Raw genomic sequence first — 26,561 nt, forward strand, 5'->3', positions numbered from 1 at the left:
CAGCCTGCCTTGATTCTCTATAGAAGATGTACAATTTGATTTCGATTTTCTTCATCAAGTCCTGCCTGCAAACAAACAAGCAGTTGTAACTTAGGTATCATGATGATTTAATGTCCCTAGCTAGTCCGCTGGGACTATTGTCTGCAGCTCGTGTTATCGCATGGCTCATCAATTTCGTGTAGTCTAAATACTATTTCATGGCACGTTCACCCTCGGTCTAAAGAGGCAAAGTTGAGAGGCGTTAACTGAATATGGATGATGTCTGTTAACGCCACAGTGCTGAGGTACTTTTAGTGGTATTGATTCCACAGTGAAAGTAGTTCTCAAAATACATATTTCATCACAAAAGCAAGAGTAATTCTGTATAGCTATAGAAAGCAAATCTAATAAAGGAGAAAATGCTGTCATTATGTGTTCACCTTTCAGTGCAGAATTGCATTTCAACCAATGTGACTACTACTTTCTCAAGCTGATATATTAAAAGCTTTAAAACCTACTGATACATTTATTTCTTAAATATGAAAGTTAAGCTCTCTCTGGATTGGCAGAGAGAACTGTTTAAAGTTCCTGAATAACATCTGAAGAAATGTTCTGAAAGAAGTTAAAGAAAACAGTTAACGAACATAGCATTTCATTAAAAAAAAAGAGGAGAAGGTCAAAGTTTGTTTAGTAGATCTTTTTGCTTTGATTTGAAGACTACCTTTCCAGTTTTTGTATGATTTCTCTGTACAAAGATTGGAGTTGTGAAGCTGTTAAGGTCAGAATGTGAAGGAAAATCAAGGCAAGTTAAGGGTAAAAACTAGTGCTCTGAGGAAGAAAAAGTGCTGTACTGCAAAATATGTCTGTAAACTATTAAGAAAAAAAGAAAGAAGACTATATTTTATAACTTTTAGGACTGGAAATTGTTATTTCCTGGGATGTTTGTTAAACTCTGTAAACTCCTGATTTGTTTTTTTAACTACCTGATTTACCTTTCACTTCCCTTTATGCTTTTTGTGAATGTCTGTGATGGGATCTTCACATAATATTTTCTTGCAAAGTCTGCTAAAATTAGGCTAATTTTCACAGATTATTTTCTTTGAGCTTTTGAGACCTTTGTGTCAGTATTTTGCTTCTTTCTGTATAGATGCAAATGACAGTAAGGTTGGAGACTGCAAAAATACTATGACTTGCAAAAACACTATGACTTGCAAAAACATAAATTGTATTCCATATTAGCAAAGGATTTAGAGATAAGAATATTTGTTTACGGAGCAAGTGATTTTATGTATCTATGAATTTGTCATTGTAAAAAATTTAAACCTTGTAATGAAAACACTTCAGGATCTAGCAACATAGTCTATGAGTAGTTTTCTGATAAAGTTCTCTAGAAGATCATGTCTTGCAATAAATCTGAAGTGACTTACAACATGCTGATAAGCATTGAGGCAGTTTCTTATATCAGGATCATATCAGGATATTCTGATATTCTGAATTGCAAGTCAGGGATGATAATGACTTTTTACTGGTCCTCTCCCAGAAAACAACAGAATTTTTGTCTCCTGCCTAGCATACCTTTCAGTTAAAATACTTTCTGTTTTGCTATGTGTTTGTTCTTCGTGGATAAAAACTTAAATTATGTTTTTACTTCTTTTTAATTGGTGGTTATGTAGTATACATGTGTTCCATCAATAATTTAACAATGTATTGCCTATTTTTATTGGGGTGTATGCATAATGACAAATTTGCTATGTGCTTTGCAGTGATCAGCAGCCAATATATGTGTTTTGGCATTTATATTCATTGCTTTATACAGAATGGGATTTATGTTCAATATCGCAATTGTCTTTAGATTTCTGAAAGAAACCTCGGAGTAATGCTTTCTTTTTAGCTGCTTATTGCTTAATGACTAGATGTGACTGTTTTGCTAGGCCGTTTGAGTAGTGGGAAGAGAGAGTATGTTTTGAAAGTAGAGAACCAGGACTATTTCAGATAACCTTTGCCTTTGTCCAAACACTTCTCATGATTTGTGAGAAAACCATGATGTTGCTGTTGTGGTTTGTTTGGTGTTGGTGGTTTTTGCTTGTTTTGGTTTTTAATTATTTTTTTCCTGTGCTACCCAAGGTAAAGAGTATCTGTCTGTAACTCTGAAAAACTTTTGTTACATCCTTCAGTTACCATACATCTCTTCAAAGGCATATCACATCAGATCTCTTTCAGAGGAAGGACTGTAGATTGTTTTGCTTTCCCCTTTGGGAATAAGTGCTGAAGTGGCTTTGGCCCACAGTTTTCTAACAAGAGAAACTAAAATTCCTTGGGAGCTTTATCGTGAATTGTTCATATGGATAACAGTATCGCCTTTCTATCACTCTAGATCAAACTCCTAACCTTATATACTTCCCTTAGTCTCCTCCTGCATTCTTGTTGTCCTTTCATCTACATCTGTTTCCTCAACTTTAAGCTTCCCATTTCCCAAGCTTTTCCTGCTCCTACATTTGTAACACACAAGCTACGCTACTTCCTTTGTTATGTCCAGAAAGTGTGTGTATCTCTATTGTTTGCTTCTGAGCTGCATCAATCCTTTGTCTAGCTAGTAGCTACAGCACCAGAAGAAACTTTGGAAGCAAGACCTGCTGCTGTAGCTACAATGCAGGTACATAATAAATGTGGCTATATTTTGTCATCCATCTTTATGTTCGTCCTTGTCTTCCACTTCAGAAAAATGCACAATGTGGCATTACAGTCAGCAGTAGCATGTGTTCCGTCTCTGTGGCCTCATATTCAACCCAGGCTATAGTCTGTCTCCACAGCTCCATCCCTGTCACGTAATCTCCCATGCTTCAAGTGTGTTGGTTAAGAATGTGATAGAGAACACATAATGGCAAACAAATCACAGATTAACCACCATAATTTAACCAGATTATGTGAACTGCTTGACTTTTCCAGGTAACCAAGTAAGGTGATTCCAGATTTTAAATGTACTGTCTGACATGCTAGTGTACACTGGGCTGTATGAGTATTTCAGCTGTGTTGAAAACCATTTGTCTGAGCCATCTCTCATGATTCACCTGAAAGGTTCTGTCTACTGTGAGTACTTTTTTCTGTTTAGGGAAAGCTTCTTAACAGAGGCAAAACTATGAAGCTTCTAAGTGTTAGGGTGGTGGGACTCTGTCAGCTGAAGTAAATTGAGCAGTTCCTTGAGTGTGCCATGAAGCTGGTGCTCAAGAGAGTTAGACTTGGATCCTCCACAGAAGGAGAAAGCAAGCTACGCTGGTGGGCCCGTAATCTGAACTGAAAAATTCCTATCTTTTTGTTGGATTAATTTGAGACCAGTCTGAAAGAATGGCTATCAGGTTCTCCATTTAAACATTATGTAAAGTCTGAGAATATCTTCAGAAACTGACTGCACAAAGTAAGTGGTTTCCCAGAACTGCTGCTGTTTAGACCCCTTGTGCCTGGCTTGTTTGTATTCATATAGGACTGTAAACGTTGAGGTTCTTGAGATGAGTGATAGAAGTCTGTGCTCCCTGTGCTCTGTATAGGAGATAATACAATACTTTCTCAACTGCGAAAAAGACCAGAGAAATTTTTTTTCAGCTCGTTAACTCTTCCTTATTGTATAGCCATATTAAAAGTAGTTTTAAACTAGAAGAGAACAATAAAAAGAATGTTACAGTGATCCAGTACTTATTTCATTATGATTTGATTAGTTATAAATTAGATACATAAGAAAGATGATCTAAACATTTCTGGTTCTTATCAGATATTTGTAGCATCATCAATATCTAAGACCTGGACTCAATGACTTTCGGATAGGACTGTCACAGAGTCAGTCCTACTTTAAAATATTTTTAAACAAGTCCATTCTTAAAAAGTCCATTGTTCTCTACTAAAGCATAAAATAAACATGTGAAATGTTTCAGTGATACTGCTGATAATGTTTTTGCTGTTTAAAGGGGAAGGGAAGAGTTCTTAAGCAGAACAATGAAATAAAATTCATGCTCCATTTGTTATACTGAAGGAGATCATAATATGATGGTTTCTATTGCCTTGTTTTCTGCATAATAGTGAAATATGCAATAAGTATTATTATTTGCCTGAACTACTATTTTTTTCCTGTTTCTGTAGGCTGAGATACTTTACAGCAATGCTTTCTGTTTAATTAAAAAAAAAAAATAGCACAAGCTACATCACACTTCACATTTAAAGTAATAATTTAAAAGTTGACTTTTCCGAGGTTTAAAATGGAATAGTATGTGCAATATTACTGTTTAAAGTACATAAACATAACTTCAGATCTCACTTAGCATATCGTGCAAACTATTGGAAATCACTGACTTCACTGACAGTATCTGTTTACAGAGCTGAATTGCTGTATCTCGTAAGTACTTTAGAAGTATTAGAACTAAATCCTTCCCAATAGTCAAAGGAACTATTTAAGGGACATAGGAAGTGTGTTATATCCATATTTGCTGAACTGTCTTCTTTTCCTACTTTTGCAAGGCGTGAATGTTTGGGAGCAGGGGGGACATGTAGGTCCATCTTTCTTAATTAAGGAAACAACTAGCTTCTATAGTGCTGTATGCTTGGTACATATTGGAGCACATTTGGTTTTTGGGGAGCACACCGCAGCCAGCAGATAGCATGCTTTTCAATTTAACATGTGGTAGCTAAATGGTTCTTTGTTTCTTGAATGAGTCCAGCATTAAACATTAGGTTGAAATCTGTTGCATATGTGTATGGGGAAGTGATTTCTTACTAGGTCACCTGCACAAGATGAATCAGAATTTTCAGTTTCCCTCCACCCCCTCAATATAAATACTATATATATATATGCTTTGCAAACAGAAACTCTTGAAGTACCGAAAACTAAAATGATATGTCCAGATCTCACACAATGAGTCGCCAGTAAACTCAGAGGTCAGGAGACAAAACTTTAAGAGTTCCTATCTTCTGATTTAATACCTACACAAAATACAGCATTTTCTTTGGTTTTGTTGTTCATTCTTTTTGTAACCTGATGGTGAGGAGAACTTTTAGATCTTCTGACAGAAACCTAGGAACAGCAAGTAAACTTTTTTTTCCTGGCAGATCTACTTCTATTGTCCTGAGGGAAAGGGAAGAATGGATAGCTGACAATTTGTCACTTAGGGTATTTCCTTATTGCATTTTTCTCCACGTTGCATATATAATCTGTTTAGTAATTATTATTTTTTCTTGTCTTTCAATGCTTACTAAATCCTTTGCAAATGGCTCTTTAGCATAAATAAAGAGTATATCAGTAATATGGCATTTCAGATAAAGCTTGTTACCTTTAACAATTCATTTTGCTTGAGAAAAGATTATATGTGTTCTATGATTTATTTTTTTATTTTAGGCAATTATATTTTTAACTGAACTCATCAGAGAGAACTTCAGAAATAGCAAATTGAAACAATGCCTTCTACCAGCACTTGGGGAGCTTCTTTACCTCATAGCCAGAGAGGTAAGACTGTCAAGTGATCCTTGTAAATTTAACAAATGTGAAAAAAAATTCCCATGGAAAAGTAGACAAAAAAAGCAAATAACTTTGTCATTTGTATCCTCAACAGTTTCTTGTCCTTGTATGTTCTGTGATACTTTTTCTACTTTAAGAAACATGTTATTCCAATCATGTACTTAATCTGAGATAATTAAATTGCTTTCTTCAAGTATAGATTTTTAACTTCATAAAACAATTTAATCAATCACCATAATGACTGCTGGCCTCCAAGTGGCAGATCTGAGGGTTAGAACATCTTAGCTAGAGACTTTGATTAAATAGGATGTATCAGGACAGCCTATGATACCAATAAATTAATATACCTAGTCCATATTAGATCTTATCCTAGCATGGTTGGAATTATAACACTGTGGAAAAGGAAATGGAATGATGCTGACTAATTTGAAATGGAATTACAGTGATTCCTGACTAGAACGGATTTAAACCTTCAGTCTAGAAATAGTAGATTCACATTAAAAATAAACAGAGGTTAGTTGTAAGAATTGAAGATGACAGCTCCTCTAAACTCTCACCTTTCTTTTTCCTTATTCAAAGAGTAAAATGTTTTTACTTATTAGACACAAAGGTGACTTCAAACAGAAAAAGCCTAGCCCGAGCTTCTCTGAAGCCTTTGTATTAACTGCATCATCTAATTGCTCTGAATGCTATCATGTTAGTTAACAGTCTGTGAGGTCACTTGAGAAAGGAATGAAAATACTAAATGGAGCTGTATTTTGGCTTTCTGTAGTTATGGCTTTGTTTTATTGTTCTCATCCTCTAGCTCCTTTGCATGTTCCACAGGATGTAGTGGTTGCCTTGTTTGTTTGTTTGTTTTGGTGAGTTAGCAAGCCTCATCCTTTTTTGGTTAGACAATTGCCAAAATATCTGTCAAATACACAGAGTCACAGAACTTGTTCTTACACTGAGATATTATGTTATGGAAAATACATCCACAGTCGTAGTTTATTTTCATACGTTTTAATACTTTCTCAGTTTTCCTTGGAGGAAAAAATTTGTACGTAGCATCATCAGACAGATTGAAAACTATATATTATTAACCAATAAAACCCAAATAAACTTAAAACTCCATCTTGAAAATTATATTTGGCAAGAGTATTTTGCACTGCTTGATTTTATTTTGAAATTGAACTTTAGTGGTTGAAATAAATCTGTTTACACTGGCTCTGTAACAGCAAAATGATTCGCATGCACTGACCCTAATAGATTTATTTTTTTTCTTCTGAAAATATCAACTGACAAATTTTTTGAGTGTATATGTATTTATGAACCTTACAATGTTTGAAGCATGATAACTTGTATTTAAATGGCAACTATCTTTCAGGAAGATCTGTAGTAATAGGTTGCATTGCTTTGAGTTATAACTAAGAAATTATTACAGAACAAGCAGAAATATTTGGAATTACAGTGCCTTGAATTCATGTGTACAGTGTCTTGGTAAAACTTCAAAAGTATCAGTGTGTTTTGTGTGCTTGGAGACACTAACTTTTTTTTTTTTTTTTTTTAAGAAAAGCCCTTTATAAAGCTTTTCTTTTCTCTGTTCTATACCTACTTAACCTCAGAATACTGTAGTGTTGTAGGCATTTTGTTGCTCATTAAACTGCAGAACAGTAGTATTGAATGACCTTGCCAAGATCACATACCAAGTCAGTGGTAGTATAATAAGATGAAACAAAGTTTATTCCTAGTTTATATCTCTAAACAGCAAAGCTTTATGCCTTGAGTAATTTAAGGAAAAAAAAATCGTAACTATATCTAATTCATTAAGAACTGTACACAAAATATTTTTATTTTTCTTTTTTCTTTGTTTTCTTCCATTTTGCTGTTCAGCCTGCTTGATTGTTTTATCGAGCTGCTAAATATTTATCATTTAAACTGTAAGTTTTGGGGGGCATTGCTGATTTTATTTATTTATTCCCTCCAGGGTTTCACTAAGTGTTTCTAGGTCCAACTGCAATATTTATGTTAAATAACGATAAAGATTGTTTCTTTTTCATATGAACATTTGGTAAATCATAAATTATCAAACTCTTACGATCAAGTTCAGCTATCTAGGTACAGCATGATTCATTAGGTTAAATATAGGATCACTGGTTGCACTTCTGTGGCTTAGAAAATACTGGGAAAAAGTCCAGATAATCATAATGGTCCTCTGCAATCCTAAATTCTGATATTATGTGTGTATTTGCATGGGAGATCTCATAAGTAAGATCTTACGCTCCACCTCCGCATCTTTTTTCCAAACAGAAGCCAAGAGCAATTCACAAGTAGCATGAGCAGACCCCAGGGAGGATGTTCTGTTACTCTTGAGCTAATTGCCTTGAGGGAAAACTTTCAAGTTCTATGTAGTATTTCTATTCATTTTGTGCTGTTTGTGTTGTTAGGGTGCAGAACCTGAAGTTTAATCAAAATCAACATGGGCTGTGAGCAAAAAGTAGGAAGATTACCCAGTGTTTGATGATATGTTTACATTTATTAAATGTTAAATTGTGTAGGTGTGTTTAGGTAATTAACAGCGGTGCTAAGTTGCATACACCTTTTGCCTTTTTTTATTTCTAACTAGAGACTAAACCTTGCAGAAAGTCATTAATCAGTCTGAAGAATGGAAGAACTATTAATTTTCAGGACTGCACCATTTCTTAAGGCTTTTTATTTTATAGTGCATTTAATATGTATGGTTACAGGAGAACTTGACGGAATTTCTGACTAAATTAGATGAATAAAATGAGAAACAGACCGATGCCAGTTCCAGCATAGCTTGTCAGTTTAACTCTGTCTTGATTTCTAGTCTTGTCATGCCTTTTCCGGGTGGAGAAGATTCCACTTTTCACTGTTAGAAAGTAACCTACCATCCTTTGAAACTTGGGCTGCATTTTCTTAAACTTACACACTAAGTCTTGGAAGGCAAACTGTGATTAAATGTCAACATGTAGTTACTCAGATAGGATGAAGGAGGTGGAATGTGGTAGATCTGATGTCTTTGTTGGATGTCAAACCACTCATTATTATTATCTGTAAATTACTTCCAAGGAAAATTGTTCCATACCTCCTAACAGAAAGTTAGCAGAAATAAAGCTTAAAAAAATGGGAGATTTAACAAACTAATTTTCTGTTTTGATATATGTTGCAAATAAAGTTTTGATTTATTTCAATAAAGAAGGAAAATGAATTTTACTAGGCAATTCAGTAATAGTCTTCCCTGCTAATGTGCCACGCTTTATTTAAGTGCCTGACATTATCACATCATATATGTTGAATTAGTGTAGGCCTCTCAGAAATCAGAAAGTTTAGAAAGTATAATTTGTTTCTGCATTGTTAACCCCCACCTTGCCCATCCTATGCTTTTTATTATAGTTAATTGGAATGCTAAAAATAATTTGCTACTGTAGTCAGTAGAGTTCAAGAAATGTATGATTCATGAAGAAATTGTTGCTTGTCATCCTTTGTCTACTTATTAAGACAAGCTACACATTGATTTCATCTTCACACCATCCAACACCTATTATTTCTCACTTCCTTTCCCAAAAGAGGCTATTTTTTTCAGTTTCTAATATCTTTGTGTTACTAGCCTAGATATGGAGGTTGTTTTAGTTAAATCTTAATGATATCCAAGTGTCCTCTTTTAAACTTGAAGTTTTACAGTAGGCTAGTGTGGGGGCAGGGGGCAGGGGGAAGTGGAGTTCATTAACTTCTAACAGAAGAATTAAACCCGTGATTCAACTGGGAGTGAATTAGCCTCTCTAACAGGGTGAGTTCAAGGAAATGTACATAAAGGTCTTGGAACAGTTTTGATATGTACTGAAGGCTATACCATACAGTAAGTTTTATTAAATACTTTGTATCTCCTTGTATGACTTTGAATACTTTTTTTCCAAAGTAAGTTTGCCAAACAAAAGTAATTTTGTTCGTTTGGTATAATTAAATCACATTTAAAGAGAAGCATTACTACTCTTAATAATCAGTTGTCTCTTTCTGAAGTAATCAAAATGATTGAGAGGTTTGCAAGAATTTTTTTGTGTGTGTGTGTGAATTAGAAGGAATCGATGAAACCCAGAAATATTAGGACAAATTCTGTTATGGATTTTGGAGACTATTTAAATAAGCTAATAAAATATCAATTTCTGTGCTGCACATGAAATAACTTTAAATAGTAATACTGCCCTGGAATTTAATATATTTTCTAGCATATGTTAATTTGAAATGTGTATAATATGAACATTAGTAAGAATCTGTTACCCATTTTTTATGTGACTGAGATTACTGTGTTTTTTTGATTTAATCATTTGTGCCGTTGGCTTCATTTCAGGAGGAAAAAAGGGAGCACCCCAGAGAATGCTGGGTTGTTCCCTCGGCTGCTTACACTGTGCTAATGAGGTGTCTTCGGGAAGGGGTAAGGCTCTTGCGTTGTCCTCAATAGAATTTCTCCACTGTAATAACCCTTTAGGCATTGTGTGAGGATTGTAGCCTGCAGCACTGCAGTACCTTGTCAACCAAGTATTGCTCTTGAATTTAAATAATCATGATAAGACCATGACCTAAGCAGATTAATGCAAAAATGCAGTGTTGTTCTCTGTACATTCAACATTTATGTATTGCTGCTTGTTTTTTTGGAAATGGGATAGTAAATATAAATTACTGTTAATCAATGTGGAATTTATTAATGCTGTGGCTTTCTTTTGAGAAATGTTCTGACAGCTTGTACTGTCCTCCTTTAATTTGATTTTCGTACATCTTTAGTAATTTTTTGAGCAAGATTTACTTTCTATTTTGAAGTGGCTGGTACACAGTATTTGAAAACTGCATTGTTATCCTACTGGGTTGTTAGCATTCTTTTGAGGCCAAAAAGTAGTAATTAGTTTTATTCTCATACGTGTGCTGTGCTATATTCTTCATTTTTCTCGGTGATGACTTAACTGTGTTAGAGAAGGGAAGAAAAACATGCATATACTTCCAATTTGTAAAATTAAAGAGAATTGAGTAGAGGGTTTACAATTGCTATTTGTATGAGACCACTTGACGTTATTTTTGCCTAAGGCAAAGCTCAAGGCAGAAAACATGTCGGAGGTTGCTGGAGGGGGGAAAGCAAGAGAAATACCTTTTTTTCTTCTTTTTTTGAGATCTTTATTGCCTACGGATTGTGATTAATAGAGGAAGAATCTAGATGCATTTTAACATCTTCAAACCTTCAGGTGATCAAGAACACACAACTGTGTTTGTATTGTGGACTATTTCCAGCTCATAATTAGAGTAAGATGTCATTCTAAGGCACATTAGTGAGAAGCTATTTAATTATAAATTTAGTAATGGAAGACTTGCTATTTCTGAATATTCAGTGTAGAGAAACTGAATTGAGAGATCCATAAGACAGTAATTTATTCCTATAGAACAAAATAACTTCTTAGTCCTGAAACATGTCAAATTTTTCTTAATAATTTATCTTGATATATTTTTCTTGAAAAAACAACACAAAATAGAAATGCATTTCCAATGCAATAGTTTGAATTAAATTTAATTAAGCATAAATTTAAAGTTATGTCTAGGCTAACCAAGTGCAGCTGTGCATTTCTACAGTTTCTGTTTGTGAAGATGCTCGAGGTTTTTAATGGAGTTTTAAGTATTTGTGCTTGTTTGTGTGAGTACAGTGCAAATGTACTAACACAAATTGCTCTGTCTCAGCTGTAGCAGCCTCAACTTTCCAGAACAGCACCATTTGAACAATCAAAAATATCCATAACTATGTAAAGTACTTCACAACATATGGAAACGGAGAGCGAAACTTACCACCCACTATTATTAACTTTTACAATTTCTTTTGCTACTTTTTTCCTCTGCTCTTGTAGCAATCCTTTTCTTATCCTCCATAACTTTAGCAGCTGCCCATCTTTCTTGGAAAATGATGTTGCAGCATCTAAAACTAGATGGTTAAAATCATATTATTGTTAGACATCTGTTTGCAAGAGATTTTCTTTTTTAAGGAAGGAATAATCAGTTATAAAATAAGGTTTTGTGCCACATGTTTTAGATGCAGGGGTGGAGGAGGAATGAACAAAGATGGAAAAACAGAGAGAGAATGATTTTTAAAGTATTCAATTCAATTTATGGTTTCACTTTTGCATATTTGTTTCAAAACTTGTAAGAGTAGGACTACTGAAGTGGAGGTATCCAGGATGATAGTACGTCAGTCTCTTCAGTTTATCACATTATTTAGTGAAAAAGTAGATCTCTCAATTGTTAGCAGCAAAAGTTACACAAAAAAATTTACTTAATGAATTTTTATGAAAACATCTGTGCAGTGCCATCAAACTGACTTAAAATATAACCACATGTCTTCAGAGATTTTTTTTTTTTTTTTTAAACATGTTTGAAGCTGTAAAATTGTAGAATACTTTAGGATGGGATGGACCTCTGGAAGTCATCTAATCCAGCCTCCTGCTCAAAGCAGGTCTAAATAGATCAGATTGCTCAGGGACATGTCTGTTTGACTCTTGGATGTCTTTAAGAATGGTGATCCCACAATCTCTCTGGGCAATGCCTGGACCACCCTCACAGGAATGAAGTTTTTCCTTGTATATGATTGGAGTTTCCCATGTTACAACTTGTGGCCATTGCCTCTTGTCCTATGGCCATGCATCTCTGAGAACATTTGTCTCAACTTCTCTTTATCCTTTGCTCAGGTAGCTGTAGGCAGCAGTAAGATCTTCCCTGAACCTTCTTTTGTCAAGGCTGAACAGCTCTCAGCCTTTCGTTGTATGTCGTGTGCTCCAGCCCTCTAACCAACCTGATTCCTTTCTATGATGGGGACATGAGTGGTGCTGTGGACAAGGGGAGGGCAGTGGATGTTGTATGCCTTGACTTTAGGAAGGCCTTTGACACACTCTCCCATACTCCCCTTATCACCAAATTGGTGAGATATGGACTGACTAAATGGAAGATAAAGTGGGAAGGAAAATTCACTCAAGTGATCAGTGGTGCAAAGTCCAGCTGGCAGCTAATAACTAGCAGTGCCCCTCAGAGATCAGTACTGTTTAATGTCTTCAGTAATGACCAGAGTGACCAACTGGGGTGTATTCTCCAGTTGGATAACACCAAACTGGCAGGGGGAGCAGCATCAATATGCTGGATGTCAGGGTTGTTAGTCAGAAGGACTAGGACAGACTGGAGAAATGGGCTGACGGGAACCTCATGAAGGTCAACAAAAGTGAGAGCAAGGGCTTGCTCCTGAGATGGAATAGCCCCCTGCAACAGTACAAGCTCCCTAGGAAGCAGCTCTGCTGAAAGGGACTTGGGGGTACCAATGAAAAGTTGAACATGAGCCAGCAGTGTGCCTTAGCAGAAAAGAAGGGCCACGGCAACGTGGGCTGTATTAGCAAGAGAGTAGCCAGCAGGTTCAGGGAAGTGATTCTTCCCTTCTGTTCAGCACTAATGAAACCATATCTGGAGTACTGTGTTCGGTTTTGAGCTCCCCAGTAGAAGAAAGATCTTGACATTCAAGAGTGAGTCCAGCAGAGTGCTACCAAGATGATAACTGGAAGAAAAATCCCTGTGTTCAGAATCGCTTCTTAATTCATTGCCAGATATGTTATGTTAAAGAGCATGTTTAATATTTTCTAGTTACATTCGTATAGTCTTTTTCACAGAGAACAAAGCACAAACTATGGTCACATGTAAAGAAAATTAAGATCTAGTGCCTTCCGCCTTTTTGTTTGTAAGGGGAAGCAAATCATAAGAAAAAATTAGTTTGGACCTTTGGAGGTTTTGTGGTCCAGCCTCCTGTCAAAACAATGCCAGCTTCTAGTTGCATTCAACATCAAAGTTATATTAGGTTGCTCAGGGCTTTATCTACTTAAGCTTTAAGTAACTCCAGGGATGGTTCTTCTGTAAAGTCTGTGCCTATTTCAGTGTGAGACTGCTACCACTGTGAAGAATATTTTTTACTTATATCTAATAGGGATTTCTCTTGCTACAACTTGTGTCCATTTCCTCCTGACCTTTCATTGGAAGAGTCTTGTGCCATCTTCTCTGTAATGATCTGTGAGGTGTTGGAAAACACCTGTTATATCCTTAGATGTCTTTTCTTTGGGCTGGACAAACTTAGCTCTCTTAGCCTGTCCTTAATCATCATGTGCTTCTGGCCCTCAGTCATCTTGGTGGCCCTCCTCTAAATGCCATATGTCAAAGTCCACCTTACAATGGGGAACTAAACTGGGACACAGTAGGCCAGAAAGTCTCACGTTTTGGAATACAAGTGAAAAAACACCTTTCTCAGCCAGCTGGCAGCACTGATACGTATGCAGCCCAGTATGCAGTTAACCTTTGTTGCCACAAGGGAACACTGCTGATTCACATTGAAATTGTTCTGTTGACGCTTCAGGTCCTTCTCTGCCCCACTGCTTTATGGGAGTTATTCCATCCTGGGTGTAAGACTTTGCGTTTCACTGCCCATTCCTCCAGCTTAAAATCCTTCTGTGTGCTGGCCTAACCTTCCATTGATTCAGCCACTCGCTCTGAGCTTGTGTCATCTGTGAACACGCTATGATTAACAGCTTTGGCCCCAATATTGACCCTTGAGAGCCCCAGCTGAACTTTGTACTGCTGATCACAACCCTTTGGGTCTGGTGGTCCACCCAGCTTTCTAGGTACCTAAGGTACCTAGGTACTTAAGTCCAGGACTTTGCTATTTGGTTAGGTATAGGAAACCATCTTGAGAGCCTTGTTAAAGCTGAAGTAAATTAAACCCACTGCTCTCTGTTAGTCCACTGAGCTGGTCATCTTGTAATTGAAGCTTGTCACATTGATCAGGTGCGGTTCGCTCTTGAGAAATCTGTTTTGTTACCAGTCTTCTTGCCCTTCATGTGCCTGCAAATAGTTTCCAGGAAAATTTGCTCTGTAATTTTTCCAGGGACAGATTTAGGGATCCCTCTTCTTGCCCTTTGGAAGGTGGGCATGCACTTTGCCCCCTGCCCCCGGTCAGCAGGAGTATCTCTCGATAACCACAAAGTTTTGAAGATGTGTGCTCCCTCACAACAATGCTGACTGGCTTCCTCAGCACATTTGGCTGCATCCTTTCTGATTCAATGGACTTAGCATATCCAGTTTGCTTAAGTGTCCCCTACCTTTGCCTTCCTGTCCTGTAGGTATACTTCGCTCCCCCAGATTTTGCCATTTGGCACATGGACATGGAGGGCCTGAGAGCAGTAAGGATTGCAGCAGAGAAGGCACTGACCTCCTGAGCCTTTTCTATGTCGTTTGGTCCCAGCTCATTCAGCAGTGAACTCAATTTTCCTTAGTCTTATTTTTGTTACTGATGTACCAAATAGAAACCCTTCTTGCTGCTTTTCGAACCTCTCCAGTTTTCAAATTAGCACTCTTTTCTGCTAACATGGGCTCTGATGTGTGTTGTTTTTTTTGGTTTTGGGTTTGTTTTTTTGTTTGTTTGTTTGTTTGTTTTTTAATGAGTCAACTTTGCAATGCTCTGGTAGCAGACACAGAGCCGCTTTGTCCAGGCAGTGAGTGGCTCACAATGTTTAGTGGCTGATACGCAGGTGCAGCAGGGGAGCATGTGAATGACACTTCCTCCCCCGCCTCCTGCTGCGAAACAGGAGATAATAGAAATAGTTACAATGAACAATCTAGAATTTTTTAAGGTCTGACTTAAAACTAAAATGAGGTTCTATGTAAATTTTATTGCTTGCACTAGTAAAGCATTGGATGTGAAAATCCTGAAAATATTGTCTAAATTTGCCTTCAGTGTGCTTAAAGTTCTTTGACTGCAGCTTAAGATCTTAGCTGCTGTATTTCTTTCTTTTACATTTGTAGCCTGTAATCTGCTATTTATTCAATAAATTTCCCTGATCTAACAATTTATTACATGTAAGCTAGCTTTGCATTCTTACATTTGTAATTAAGATATAATAAATTTAATTAAATCATAGATGTATTTTAATTGTTCTAACCTTTTTAAATTAAATTTTATGTCAGTATGTTTTCTGGAGTGAGTATTTGTATATGGTCTCAGTTTTTATGAAAATGGCAAACTAGCTTTTTGTAATAAACCCTGAATTACCACAGTGTGTTAAGTATATGCATGATAAATACTGGTATTTTTTATTGCCAGTTAAGAAGCTTTATTTGATGTATTTAATAAGAATTCAAGAAAATAAACCCAATTGATGTAATTCCGTACTATAGTTTATGTAGCTTTGAGTTTTGTAAGGTAAATTCGCTGTTCTTCAGTTTCATTATGAACTACTCTGAAGTGTACTTGGATCTCTGCAGTTTTGTAAGATCCATCATTGTCAGAGCAGAATTGCCCTCTGAAACAGAACAGTAGAGCAGGAAGGAGTTTGAAATGTGCATGTGTCCCTTTTATTTGCCTATAAAGGAACAAAATGTTCAGAAAATGCAGGTAATGTCGTTTCTACATACCATCTATGCCTGAAAATCATAACAGTGACAAAAGTGTACATATAGGTGAAAGGAGTTTTAGGATGGTGGAGTGGAAGATTGGGAAAGTCTTTTATCTGTAGGGGATCACAAGTTCAGATTTCCTGCACTTCAGTGTTGTTAACTTGAGATAGAAGGTGATTTTCAACTTAGGCAAAGAACAGGTGTGTTTAATGATGTGTCAAAATAAGGAAATTGGTGCACTCATAAATAAGTAAATGATAAGCCCAATTTGACATGTTTAGTCTTGGTATAATGTTGCAGTCTGTCAGAACCCATATAGTAAATATTCCAATATTTATTTACTAATCTTTTCCAACAACTGTTTCTAACAGTGACACAAAATGCCTGTTCCAGGCATCTGTGTTTATGTCCAAGTTCAACTCTTAAATATTTGTGTGCAGTCTCTAAGATAGCAGGGTCCTGATTTCTACAGCTGAAGTGCTTAGTTCTTACAGTTTCTGTGTTATGCAGTCATGAAAGATACTCTCCATTTCGGAAAGGACATTCTTAGTTAATATTAAGTACCTAATGCTAATGTGGCTACCCTTTTCCATTCATCCATTTTACTTAGTTTATTCAAAACTCCTTTGCTAAAGTTACCCTTGTCTACTTCACCCAAAATGTATCATCCTCTTATTTGAATCTCCTAGTTGACTCTGCGTATTTTTTTTTTTCATTTCATTATTGCATTTCAGGCTCAACCTAATCTTAAGTAAGTGAAATCTCAGCTTTAGTTTCTGTTTTACATTTGCACATCTTCACACTTACGTTCCAGTCAATCCTTTCACCTTTCTGCTTCTACTGTTTTCTCCCTTACGTTTGCCCCTACCTTCCTTCAGATCTTCCTTTTAAACATTTTTTTCTGACAGTAGTCTTAGAACTGATAATCTTTCCCATATCCAAACTACTTTTTGATGTCTTTTATAATTTTTCTTGTCTGATTTGGTCTCGATTATGTTGCTTTGACAAGGTCCTTTGCTGGAACTAAGTGGCGGAGTCAGAAACTGTGTGCAAATCTCCTTTTAAGTAATCCTGTGTGAGAGCAGAGAGGAACCATTGAAAAAGCTCTCAGGAGCTTTGTACCTGTTCATTTCTGCTTACAAATGGCATGTAAATAAAAGGTATACAATTATATACAATTTTGGTAATAACTTCATAGAACCTGGAAAAAATTATATATAGGCAATACACTTGCATTGGTAAATGAATATATACAGCTATAGCTAATTAGCTCTATCTGGCTTTCAGATTGTGCATAATTCTCTCATTTTAAAGCATGCCACCTGGAGAATGTATTTGAATCAGAATAGTGAGTCAGGTTACAAAGGATAATTTTCTGTCTCTTGGATGTGCAGAGTACTGTGTAAGCAAGATTTTTAATAAATTAGAGCTTGCCAGTAAGCTAAACAGTACACATTTCCCTTTTCATATGGACTTCTTCCTTTATGAGGAAGCAAGATATAATTCTGAGGGTTTTGGTTCTGAACTGATGAGGAATTCTAATAACAAAAGATAACTTTAAAAAATAATTGCCGATATATAATATAAGGCAGTATGTTTTATAATGTATATACTTAGCTGGAGCAGTTCCTTTACAGTGAATTTGGAGAAGAAAGGAGAATTTGGAGGAGAGGAGAATAAAACCATAACTATTTTCTCAGAAAGTATAGGACAGCCTATAGTATAAAAGTGATAGTCTGAATCATACATATTCACACCTTTATTTCTTCTTTAGCTATCCGTTTTCTAGTTTACTGAGAGAATTGCCTAGAGTATAAAAGCAGTAGTCTGAATCATACACATTACCACTTCAATTTCTTCTTCAGACATCAGGTTTTTAGTTTACTGACAGAATTGCCTATAGTATAAAAGTAATGGTCTGAATCATATACATTATCACTTTAATTTCTTCTTTGAAGTTGATTAGAATAATGATGGAATACAGTGTTTCCTGAGTCTTTCAGCTTTTCCAATGTTTCTTTATGAGTATTATGCTTTTACGCAAGTGTATGTATCTATACACAGTACAATATAAAAAGATAATAAAATAACCTCTAAATTAAATTATGCTATTTTTAGGTAGTATGTTGGTTATTGTAGTGACTGTATCTTCAGTGCCTCCAGAACTTCTAGTGCACTCTTAAGTTTTTAATAATCAATAAAAATATCCAGTAGATTCAGTTATTTCAAAAAATGAAAGTAGATTCTTTGATGACGTGATGACTTTGATTTGCATATCCCCCCCCCCCCAATAGGAATAGAAAGACTTGATTAAAAGAAGTTCTCTTTTAGCAGTTTACATCTATTTACCCTTTTGGTATTTGCTTTCTCACTCAGGGCTCATTTTCACTAAGCATCCATGACTCTAACTGGGAACAGATACATCTGCAATTGTTCCAACAGGACTGAAAATTAGGAGCTTTATCTTTAAGTGTGTTTTATAAAACTAGTTGAAATCTAAACCCAGTGAAAGTAGAGTATGTGCTTCTTTTCGATACAGCTCTATGAATGGATTTAGATTTGGTGCAGTTCATGATGGGGACAGAGGTTAACTGTTACATGGAACTACTTACTCATATCTTGAAGATCCATTGCTGTTCACTAACACAGCTTATGTCCTGGTAACATGATAGGATGACTCCTTTAGTTAGGAGGCCAAATATTCGTTTAGGTCAGGCTTCCCTTCCAGAGAGCTAATTAAGCAGAAAATGGTACAAGTCTTGTTGCTTAGACAGCGCTCAGGAATAGATCCCAGAGGAGCTGTGGACAATCTGGGGTGGCAGCAAATGGAATTACTCTGACAGCCTCATTGAGTTTTTAGAGCACTGTTACGATACATGACCTTTTTCTAGCCAAAGTAGCAGGACTATCTGGCACAGGGCATAACTCACTGGTGGCTGAAAGGAAATAAAGCACATCTTCAGGACCAAATTTTGCGAAGAAAAGCTGTAATTGCATCTGGAAATTAATTGACATCCATAATAACTAGTATCTGCTGTATAATGCTTTGATTATGATTTATTAATCAGATTATAGTGTGTTTATTAAGTGTTTCTGCCTGCTTAAAGTAGCACTGGAGTCCCAACTGATGTTCCTAGTAATCACTTCATATGAGAGATTTAACTTGAATTTAACTTGACTATTAACATATCAGTGATGGATTCAATTTTAAAAGCATGTAGTCCATTTGATAAAACCATTTGAACGCGGCGTAACGGTCAGCAGCGTTCAGTCAGCGGCGAGGCCAGCAGAGGCTACGGTAGGTCGGCGGCTAAGCGCTAGATGGAGGCGGACAGGGAGGTTCCCGAGGCCCGGGGGCGCCGGGGAAGGGCGGAGGGACCCGGCCGGAGCCGGCGGCTCTCGCGGGAGAGGCTGACGCGGCGTGGGCGTTGCCAGGGGCAACCGCGGGAGATTTGAACGCCCCTGAGGAGCGCCAGCGACCAGGAGCGCGGCGAACAGGACGGGCAATCAGGGCGTGGCGCGGCAGTTCGCGCAGGCAGTTCGTGCAGGTAGGGCGCAGCCCCCCCTGTTCCCAGCTCGAGCAGGCTGCTCAACTGGTGGGTGTCGGCCCAGAGGGAGACCCAGGTATGGTTGCCACTCGGGGGAAAGCCATTGTTAGGAAAAATATGGCAACGCAGACAGAGGTCCCATGTAAACATGCAGCTGTCCAGGTCTCTGGCTGCAGGGAGTGCCTGAGTCTATCAGAAATGATGGAGGTCAGCGGGGACACCTCTTGTGTGAGGTGTGACCAGGTGAGTGATTTGCTCAGCCTGGTGGTAGAGCTGAAGGAGGAAGTGGAAAGGTTGAGGAGTATCAGGGAGTGTGAGAGGCAGATAGATTGGTGGGCCCACACCCTACACACCACACACTCACACCACACCCTACCATCCCTGAGGCAGGGGCAGCAGATGGAGGCTCCGCAAGAATCGGAGGTTCCCCTGCCCTCCTGCCACGAGGCAGGAGGGGACCTAAGAGATGGAGGGGAATGGATACAGGTCCCTGCTCGGGGAGGCAGGCGAATCCGCTCCCGGTCTCCCTCACCTTCCCAGTTGCCCCTACTCAACAGGTATGGGGCTCTGGAACTTGAGGACCAGGCCAGTGAAGATCAGGGTGTAGATGAAGCCCTATGTAGGGAGGTGCCTAAGCCCAGTCGGGCATCCCCACGCATTCTCACATCCTCTGAAAAAAGAAAAAGGAGGGTAATTGTTGTAGGCGACTCCCTCTTAAGGGGGACAGAGGGCCTGATATGCAGACCTGACCCATCGCACCGGGAAGTCTGCTGCCTCCCTGGGGCCCGGGTTAAAGACATTACCAGGAAACTCCCTGGTCTGGTTCGGACCTCTGATTATTACCCATTGCTGGTTGTGCAGGTTGGCAGTGATGAGATTGCAGAGAGGAATCCAAAGGCAATCAAAAGGGATTTCAGGGCACTGGGACGATTAGTAGAAAGATCGGGAGCACAGGTAGTGTTTTCCTCAATCCCTTCAGTGGCAGGGAAATACACTGAAAGGAACAGGAAAACACACCTGGTCAATACGTGGCTCAGAGGCTGGTGCCATAGGTGGAATTTTGGGTTTTTTGATCATGGGGAGACTTACACAGCACCGGGCTTGCTAGCGACAGATGGTGTCCAGCTGTCTCAAAGGGGTAAGAGAATCCTTGCTCATGAGATGGCAGGACTCATAGAAAGGGCTTTAAACTAGGTTCGAAGGGGGTAAGGGATCAAACTAGGTGCACCAGAGATGAGCCTGGGGGCAGCGTGCCGATGTTAGGGGTGGATCCGATGACCCAGCTCAAATGCATCTATGCCAACGCACGCAGCATGGGCGATAAACAGGAGGAGCTGGAAGCCATTGTGCAGCAGGATAGATATGACTTAGTCGCCATCACGGAAACATGGTGGGATGACTCCCATGACTGGAGTGCTGCAATGGATGGCTACAAGCTCTTCAGAAGGGACAGGCAAGGTAGAAGAGGTGGTGGGGTGGCTCTTTATGTTAGGGAATGTTTTGACTGTTCAGAGCTACACGATTCTGATGACAAGGTGGAGTGCTTATGGGTGAGGATGAGAGGGAAAGCCAATAAGACAGATATTGTGCTGGGAGTCTGTTACAGACCGCCTGACCAGGTTGAAGAGACGGATGAATCGTTCTACAAGCGGTTGGCAGTAGTCTCAGAATCATGTGCCCTTGTCCTTGTGGGGGACTTTAACTTTCCAGACATCTGCTGGAAATACAACACAGCAGTGAGTAAACAATCTAGGAGGTTCCTGGAGTGTGTGGAAGATAACTTCTTGACACAGCTGGTGGGTGAGCCAACTGGGGGAGGAGCCTTGCTAGACCTGTTGTTTATGAACAGGGAAGGACTGGTGGGAGGTGTGATGGTTGGAGGCCGTCTTGGGCTTAGTGACCATGAAATGGTAGAATTTTCAATTCATGGTGAGGCAAAGAAGGTGGTCAGCAAAACCACCACTATGGACTTCCGGAGGGCTAACTTTGGCCTCTTCAAGGCACTAGTTGAGAGAGTCCCTTGGGAGATGGTCCTGAAGGGCAAAGGGGTCCAGGAGGGATGGACATTCTTTAAAAAGGAAATCTTAATGGCTCAGGACCAGGCTATTCCCATGTGCCGCAAGTCAAACCGCCGAGGAAAACGACCGGCCTGGCTGAATGGGGAGCTTTTGCTAGGACTTAAGAAAAAAAGGAGAGTTTATCATCTCTGGAGGAAAGGGCGGGCAACTTGGGAGGAGTACAGGGATCTTGTTAGATCATACAGAGAGGAAATTAGAAAGGCGAAAGCTCAGCTAGAACTAAATCTGGCCACTATCGTAAGGGACAACAAAAAATGTTTTTACAAATATGTTAAGAGTAAAAAGAATGCTAAGGAGAATATCTATCCTTTAATGGATACAGAAGGGAACGTAGCAACCAGTGATGAGGAAAAGGCCGAGGTACTTAATGCCTTCTTTGCCTCAGTCTTTAATAGCGAGTCCAGTCATCCTCAGGGTACTCCACCCCATGAGCTGGAAGGTAAGGATGAAGAGCATAACATACCCCCCTTAATCCAGGAGGAATTAGTTAGGGACCTGCTACGCAATCTGGACACTCACAAATCTATGGGACCTGATGGGATCCATCCAAGAGTACTGAGGGAACTGGCTGAGGTCCTTTCCAAGCCACTCTCTATCATCTATCAGCGTTCCTGGTCAACAGGGGAGGTCCCAGAGGACTGGAGGCTTGCCAATGTGACTCCCATTTATAAGAAGGGTCGGAGGGAGGATCCGGGGAACTACAGGCCTGTCAGCCTGACCTCGGTACCGGGAAAGATTATGGAACGGTTTGTTTTGAAAGCACTCACATGTCAAGTCCAGGATAAGAGGGGGATCAGGCCCAGTCAGCATGGGTTTACGAAAGGCAGGTCCTGCTTGACCAACCTGATCTCCTTCTATGACCAGGTGACCCGCCTAGTGGATGAGGGAAAGGCTGTCGATGTTATTTTCCTAGACTTCAGCAAGGCCTTTGACACTGTCTCTCATGGCATACTCCTTGAGAAGCTGGCGTCTTGTGGCCTGGATAAGTGCACTATTCACTGGGTGAAAAACTGGCTGGATGGCCGAGCCCAGAGGGTAGTGGTGAATGGGGTGAAATCCAGTTGGCGGCGGGTCACGAGTGGTGTTCCCCAGGGCTCGGTGTTGGGCCCTGTTCTGTTTAATATCTTTATTGATGATTTGGATGAGGGGATTGAGTGCACCCTCAGCAAGTTTGCAGACGACACCAAGTTGGGAGGCAGGGTCGATCTGCTTGAGGGTAGGGAGGCTCTACAGAGAGATCTGGACAGGCTGGATCGATGGGCCGAGGCCAATTGTATGAAGTTTAACAAGGCCAAGTGCCGGGTCCTGCGCTTCGGTCATGGCAACCCCATGCAGCTCTACAGGCTTGGGGAAGAGTGGCTGGAAAGCTGCCCGGCAGAGAAAGACCTGGGGGTGCTGGTTGATAGCTGGCTGAATATGAGCCAGCAGTGTGCCCAGGTGGCCAAGAAGGCCAATCGCATCCTGGCCTGTATCAGGAACAGTGTGGCCAGCAGGAGCAGGGAGGTCGTTGTTCCCCTGTACTCGGCACTGGTGAGGCCGCACCTCAAGTACTGTGTTCAGTTTTGGGCCCCTCACTACAGGAAAGACATTGAGCTGCTGGAGCGTGTCCAGAGAAGGGCAACCAAGTTGGTGAGGGGCCTTGAGCACAAGTCTTATGAGGAGCGGCTGAGGGATCTGGGGTTGTTCAGTCTAGAAAAGAGGCGGCTGAGGGGAGACCTTATCGCTCTCTACAACTACCTGAAAGGGGGTTGTAGTGAGGTGGGTGTTGGTCTCTTCTGTCAGGCGTCTGGAGATAGGACAAGAGGAAATGGCCTCAAGTTGAGGCAAGGGAGGTTTAGGTTAGATATTAGGAAAAATTTTTTTACTGAGAGGGTTGTCAAACATTGGAATGGGCTGCCCAGGGAAGTGGTTGATTCACCATCCCTGGAGGTATTCAAAAAGCGAGTGGACAGGGTACTCCAGGGCATGGTTTAGGGGGCATGGTTAATGGTTGGACTTGATGATCTTGAAGGTCTTTTCCAACCGAAATGATTCTATGATTCTATGTATTTTTACCTTAACTGTACAAAAAAAAAGACTGAAATTCAGAAGTATAATTCACAGAATGAGATTAAAAATTAACATTATTTATAAAAAGCTTTGAGAAACTTAATTTTGGTAAACACGTATGTGTATTTGTGTATTTAGGTCTTTAATAGGTCAAAATGATACAATATGTTGCAGTAATAGAAACTGAAAAACAGAGAAACCTAATCCTTTGGTTTCATGGCTGTAAATCAGAAGGAAGACCATGGAAATCAGTAGAGTTTTATGAAAGAGTGTAACTGGTTTAGGTGGGAATTGGCTTTGGTATTTCTTTTAAGTATTTTGAGTGGAGCTCCAGTTCTTTGGGACAACAGGAAGGATTAGTATGAAAATTATGAATACAGCTTTTTTTTAAACAGCATTATACTACAGTTTCCCAATATTTCTACATCAGTATCTATATTTTAGAATACCTAAGTCAGTAGAAGGAAGAGTGGATACTGAATATATTTTTAATGAAGTGTAAGTTCTCCCCATCTGGAAGGCTTTTGTACTGCTTTCTGAAAGGTTTCATTATCATCGCTCACAGTTGTTGGTGGTTCCGATTGTGAAGATAAATGTCAGAAATCCAAAGGTTAGTAGGATAATGTGGAGATTAGTTTAAGAAAGAAATCAATTAGATATTATGATGAATTATTTGTGAAGCCAGGCTATGAGGTAGACTTGACAAATTAAATTGGTTGTCCTTCTTATATTAAAAATCACTCTTGCTGAACTCAAGAATGCCATTTAAGACATTGTTGAAAAACTTCACTTATTCATAGCTAAAGATTGCGATAAGGTGAGGCAATGCATAGCCAAAAAACCACCAGCAATGAGTCTTCCAGTTCTGTTAATGTGAAGACTCTGCTTTTAAGTGAAAGCAGAGTAAAAAAACCAAACCAAAACAAAACACAAAAAAACCAACTAAAGAAGGGAGGTGAGAGAGAGAAAGAGAGACTCTGCTTTTAAGTGATCTGTATTAAGTTAAGCTTCCATTGGAGTCAGTAACAGTTTTCTTGATAAAGAACTGCTGCTAGAACTGCTGCCATGTGATGTTCATGATGTGCCGATGGCTCATGATTATTCTGACATGATGTTTTTTATTCCCTGGACACATTGTAGTATGAATAGCATTATGTAGATATTAAAGCTACATGTGCAGTGGTTTTCCACAAATGATTTTTCAGATAAAATTATTTTTTTTAGTATTAAAAAGATGAAGGATTCTTAAACATTGGCCAGGATTTTCTGTTTCAGAAGAGGAAGAGAAGGGAGTTACGGAATAACTTGACTTGCGAGAAGGCTTTTTCTTTATCCCTGGGGGTGGTTGTTTCTTCTGAATAAAGAGGGTTTAACGTAATTACTTTTATTTTTCCTAATGTAACTGTATTTCTCATAATCTTGCTATTTGGAGCCTGTTGTAGTGATGAGTTTTGATACACAGACATTCATTCATAAAGCACTGATCATGGAACACCTCTAACATAACAAAACCTTTTCATTTTTAGTGACTACCTTTAATTTGGGGTGATCATTTGGAGCTGAAAGATTTTGTATTAATTATACTTGTATTAATTTATCTTTGCAGTAGAAGAGAAAGTGGGGGGAAGTAGGATCTGTAAACATAACTTTGTCACAAGGTGAAGTTTCCAATGAAATGACTTTGGCAAGTATCAAATAAAATTAAGAAACCACATTAAGACAATATGCATGGAATAAAATACGGACATAGGCAGTAGTTTAAAAAGAAATCAGAAACATTAGAAACATTTGCGTATGAGTGTTCCTTTCCTCTCCTTCCTGTAGGAAGACCGGGTAGTGAACCATTTGGCAGCAAAGATAATTGAAAATGTTTGCACTACTCTCTCTTGCCATGCCCAAGGATTTATTACAGGAGAAATTGGACCTGTCTTGTGGTACCTTTTCACACATTCTACAGTTGATTCTTTGAAGATAACTGCTGTTTCGGTAAGGAATTTCCTTTTGTGATATAGAAATGTTTGGGGGTTTATTTTGAAAAGCATTCTGAATTGAAACTGAAATGGTTTTGAGCATATTTTCTGTTATCTATGTGTATTTTTATATTTCAAATTACATTAAAATATCTTTACAAATTTTCTGAAATTGGAAAGTGCAAGTATTGCGTACCGTCCAGTACTTATGAAAAATCCTTGTGATTCATCATTTTCTGGAACATATATTGTCTTATGCTGGTGTTAATGAGTTATGTTTGAAAAGTTTAATCTTTCAAAGAATCAATTAAATTCCTGCAAAATTGAAATGTCTTTTTTGTATGATGTTTTTACATGAAAAGTGTTTATTCTTTTTATCACAGACTTGCTTAGAAGACATATTTGAAATTGTCATGTTAATTTCTATAAAATTGTCAGGGCTAGTCTTTGCCCTGAATTTGTAAGTTAATATAAGATAACAAGACAAACAGAGCTATGACATGCAAGCAAAAGGTTTGGAACAAAAACATTTGTGAGGTAGAAAATACTTAGTAGGGCTGTGAGTTTAACCATATCTCTTGTTGACAAAACAAAACCCTTATCCACCAATACAGGTGATATTTTAGGACTGAACAATAAGTTGACTTATTTTAAATGAAGTGAGATAACTCGATGCTCATTTCCTGAGTGAGCTCAGGCTCACTAATGAGTTTACTGTTTGCTTCCCAGATGGAAAATTGTAACGTTGCTGCAGCAGCAGTATGCACTTAGACATATGTAGCTTTGAGGTAACAAAAGAGAGAGAATTAAAAATATATCTGTAGTGTGGCTGAAGAGATAAATGGTAGAATAAATTTATAGTTTTTAAAAATATATGTATTCATTAAATATTTGCCTCAGTGTGTATTTGTGGCAGAGTCTTGCCTGGGAAATAAACTGCTTAAATATTGGGGAAAATGTGTTGACTTTTTAGAACAGTAAACTTATTTAG

General features: G+C 38.6%; 1 protein-coding gene across 4 annotated transcripts in view; it reads left to right on the forward strand.

Annotated features, from left to right (window-relative positions):
- ULK4 (unc-51 like kinase 4) overlaps window positions 1-26,561 on the forward strand; it is a 267,671-nt gene that overhangs the window by 39,643 nt on the left and 201,467 nt on the right. For all 4 annotated transcript variants that reach the window (XM_052794377.1, XM_052794405.1, XM_052794385.1 and 1 more), the window contains 3 exons: window positions 5,357-5,464; window positions 9,825-9,908; window positions 25,425-25,586. In XM_052794377.1, the coding sequence (XP_052650337.1) occupies window positions 5,357-5,464; window positions 9,825-9,908; window positions 25,425-25,586 (354 nt within the window). The remainder of the gene's footprint in view (window positions 1-5,356; window positions 5,465-9,824; window positions 9,909-25,424; window positions 25,587-26,561) is intronic.

This window comes from Harpia harpyja, chromosome 1 (assembly GCF_026419915.1).
Source record: "Harpia harpyja isolate bHarHar1 chromosome 1, bHarHar1 primary haplotype, whole genome shotgun sequence".
Lineage (NCBI taxonomy): Eukaryota > Metazoa > Chordata > Aves > Accipitriformes > Accipitridae > Harpia > Harpia harpyja.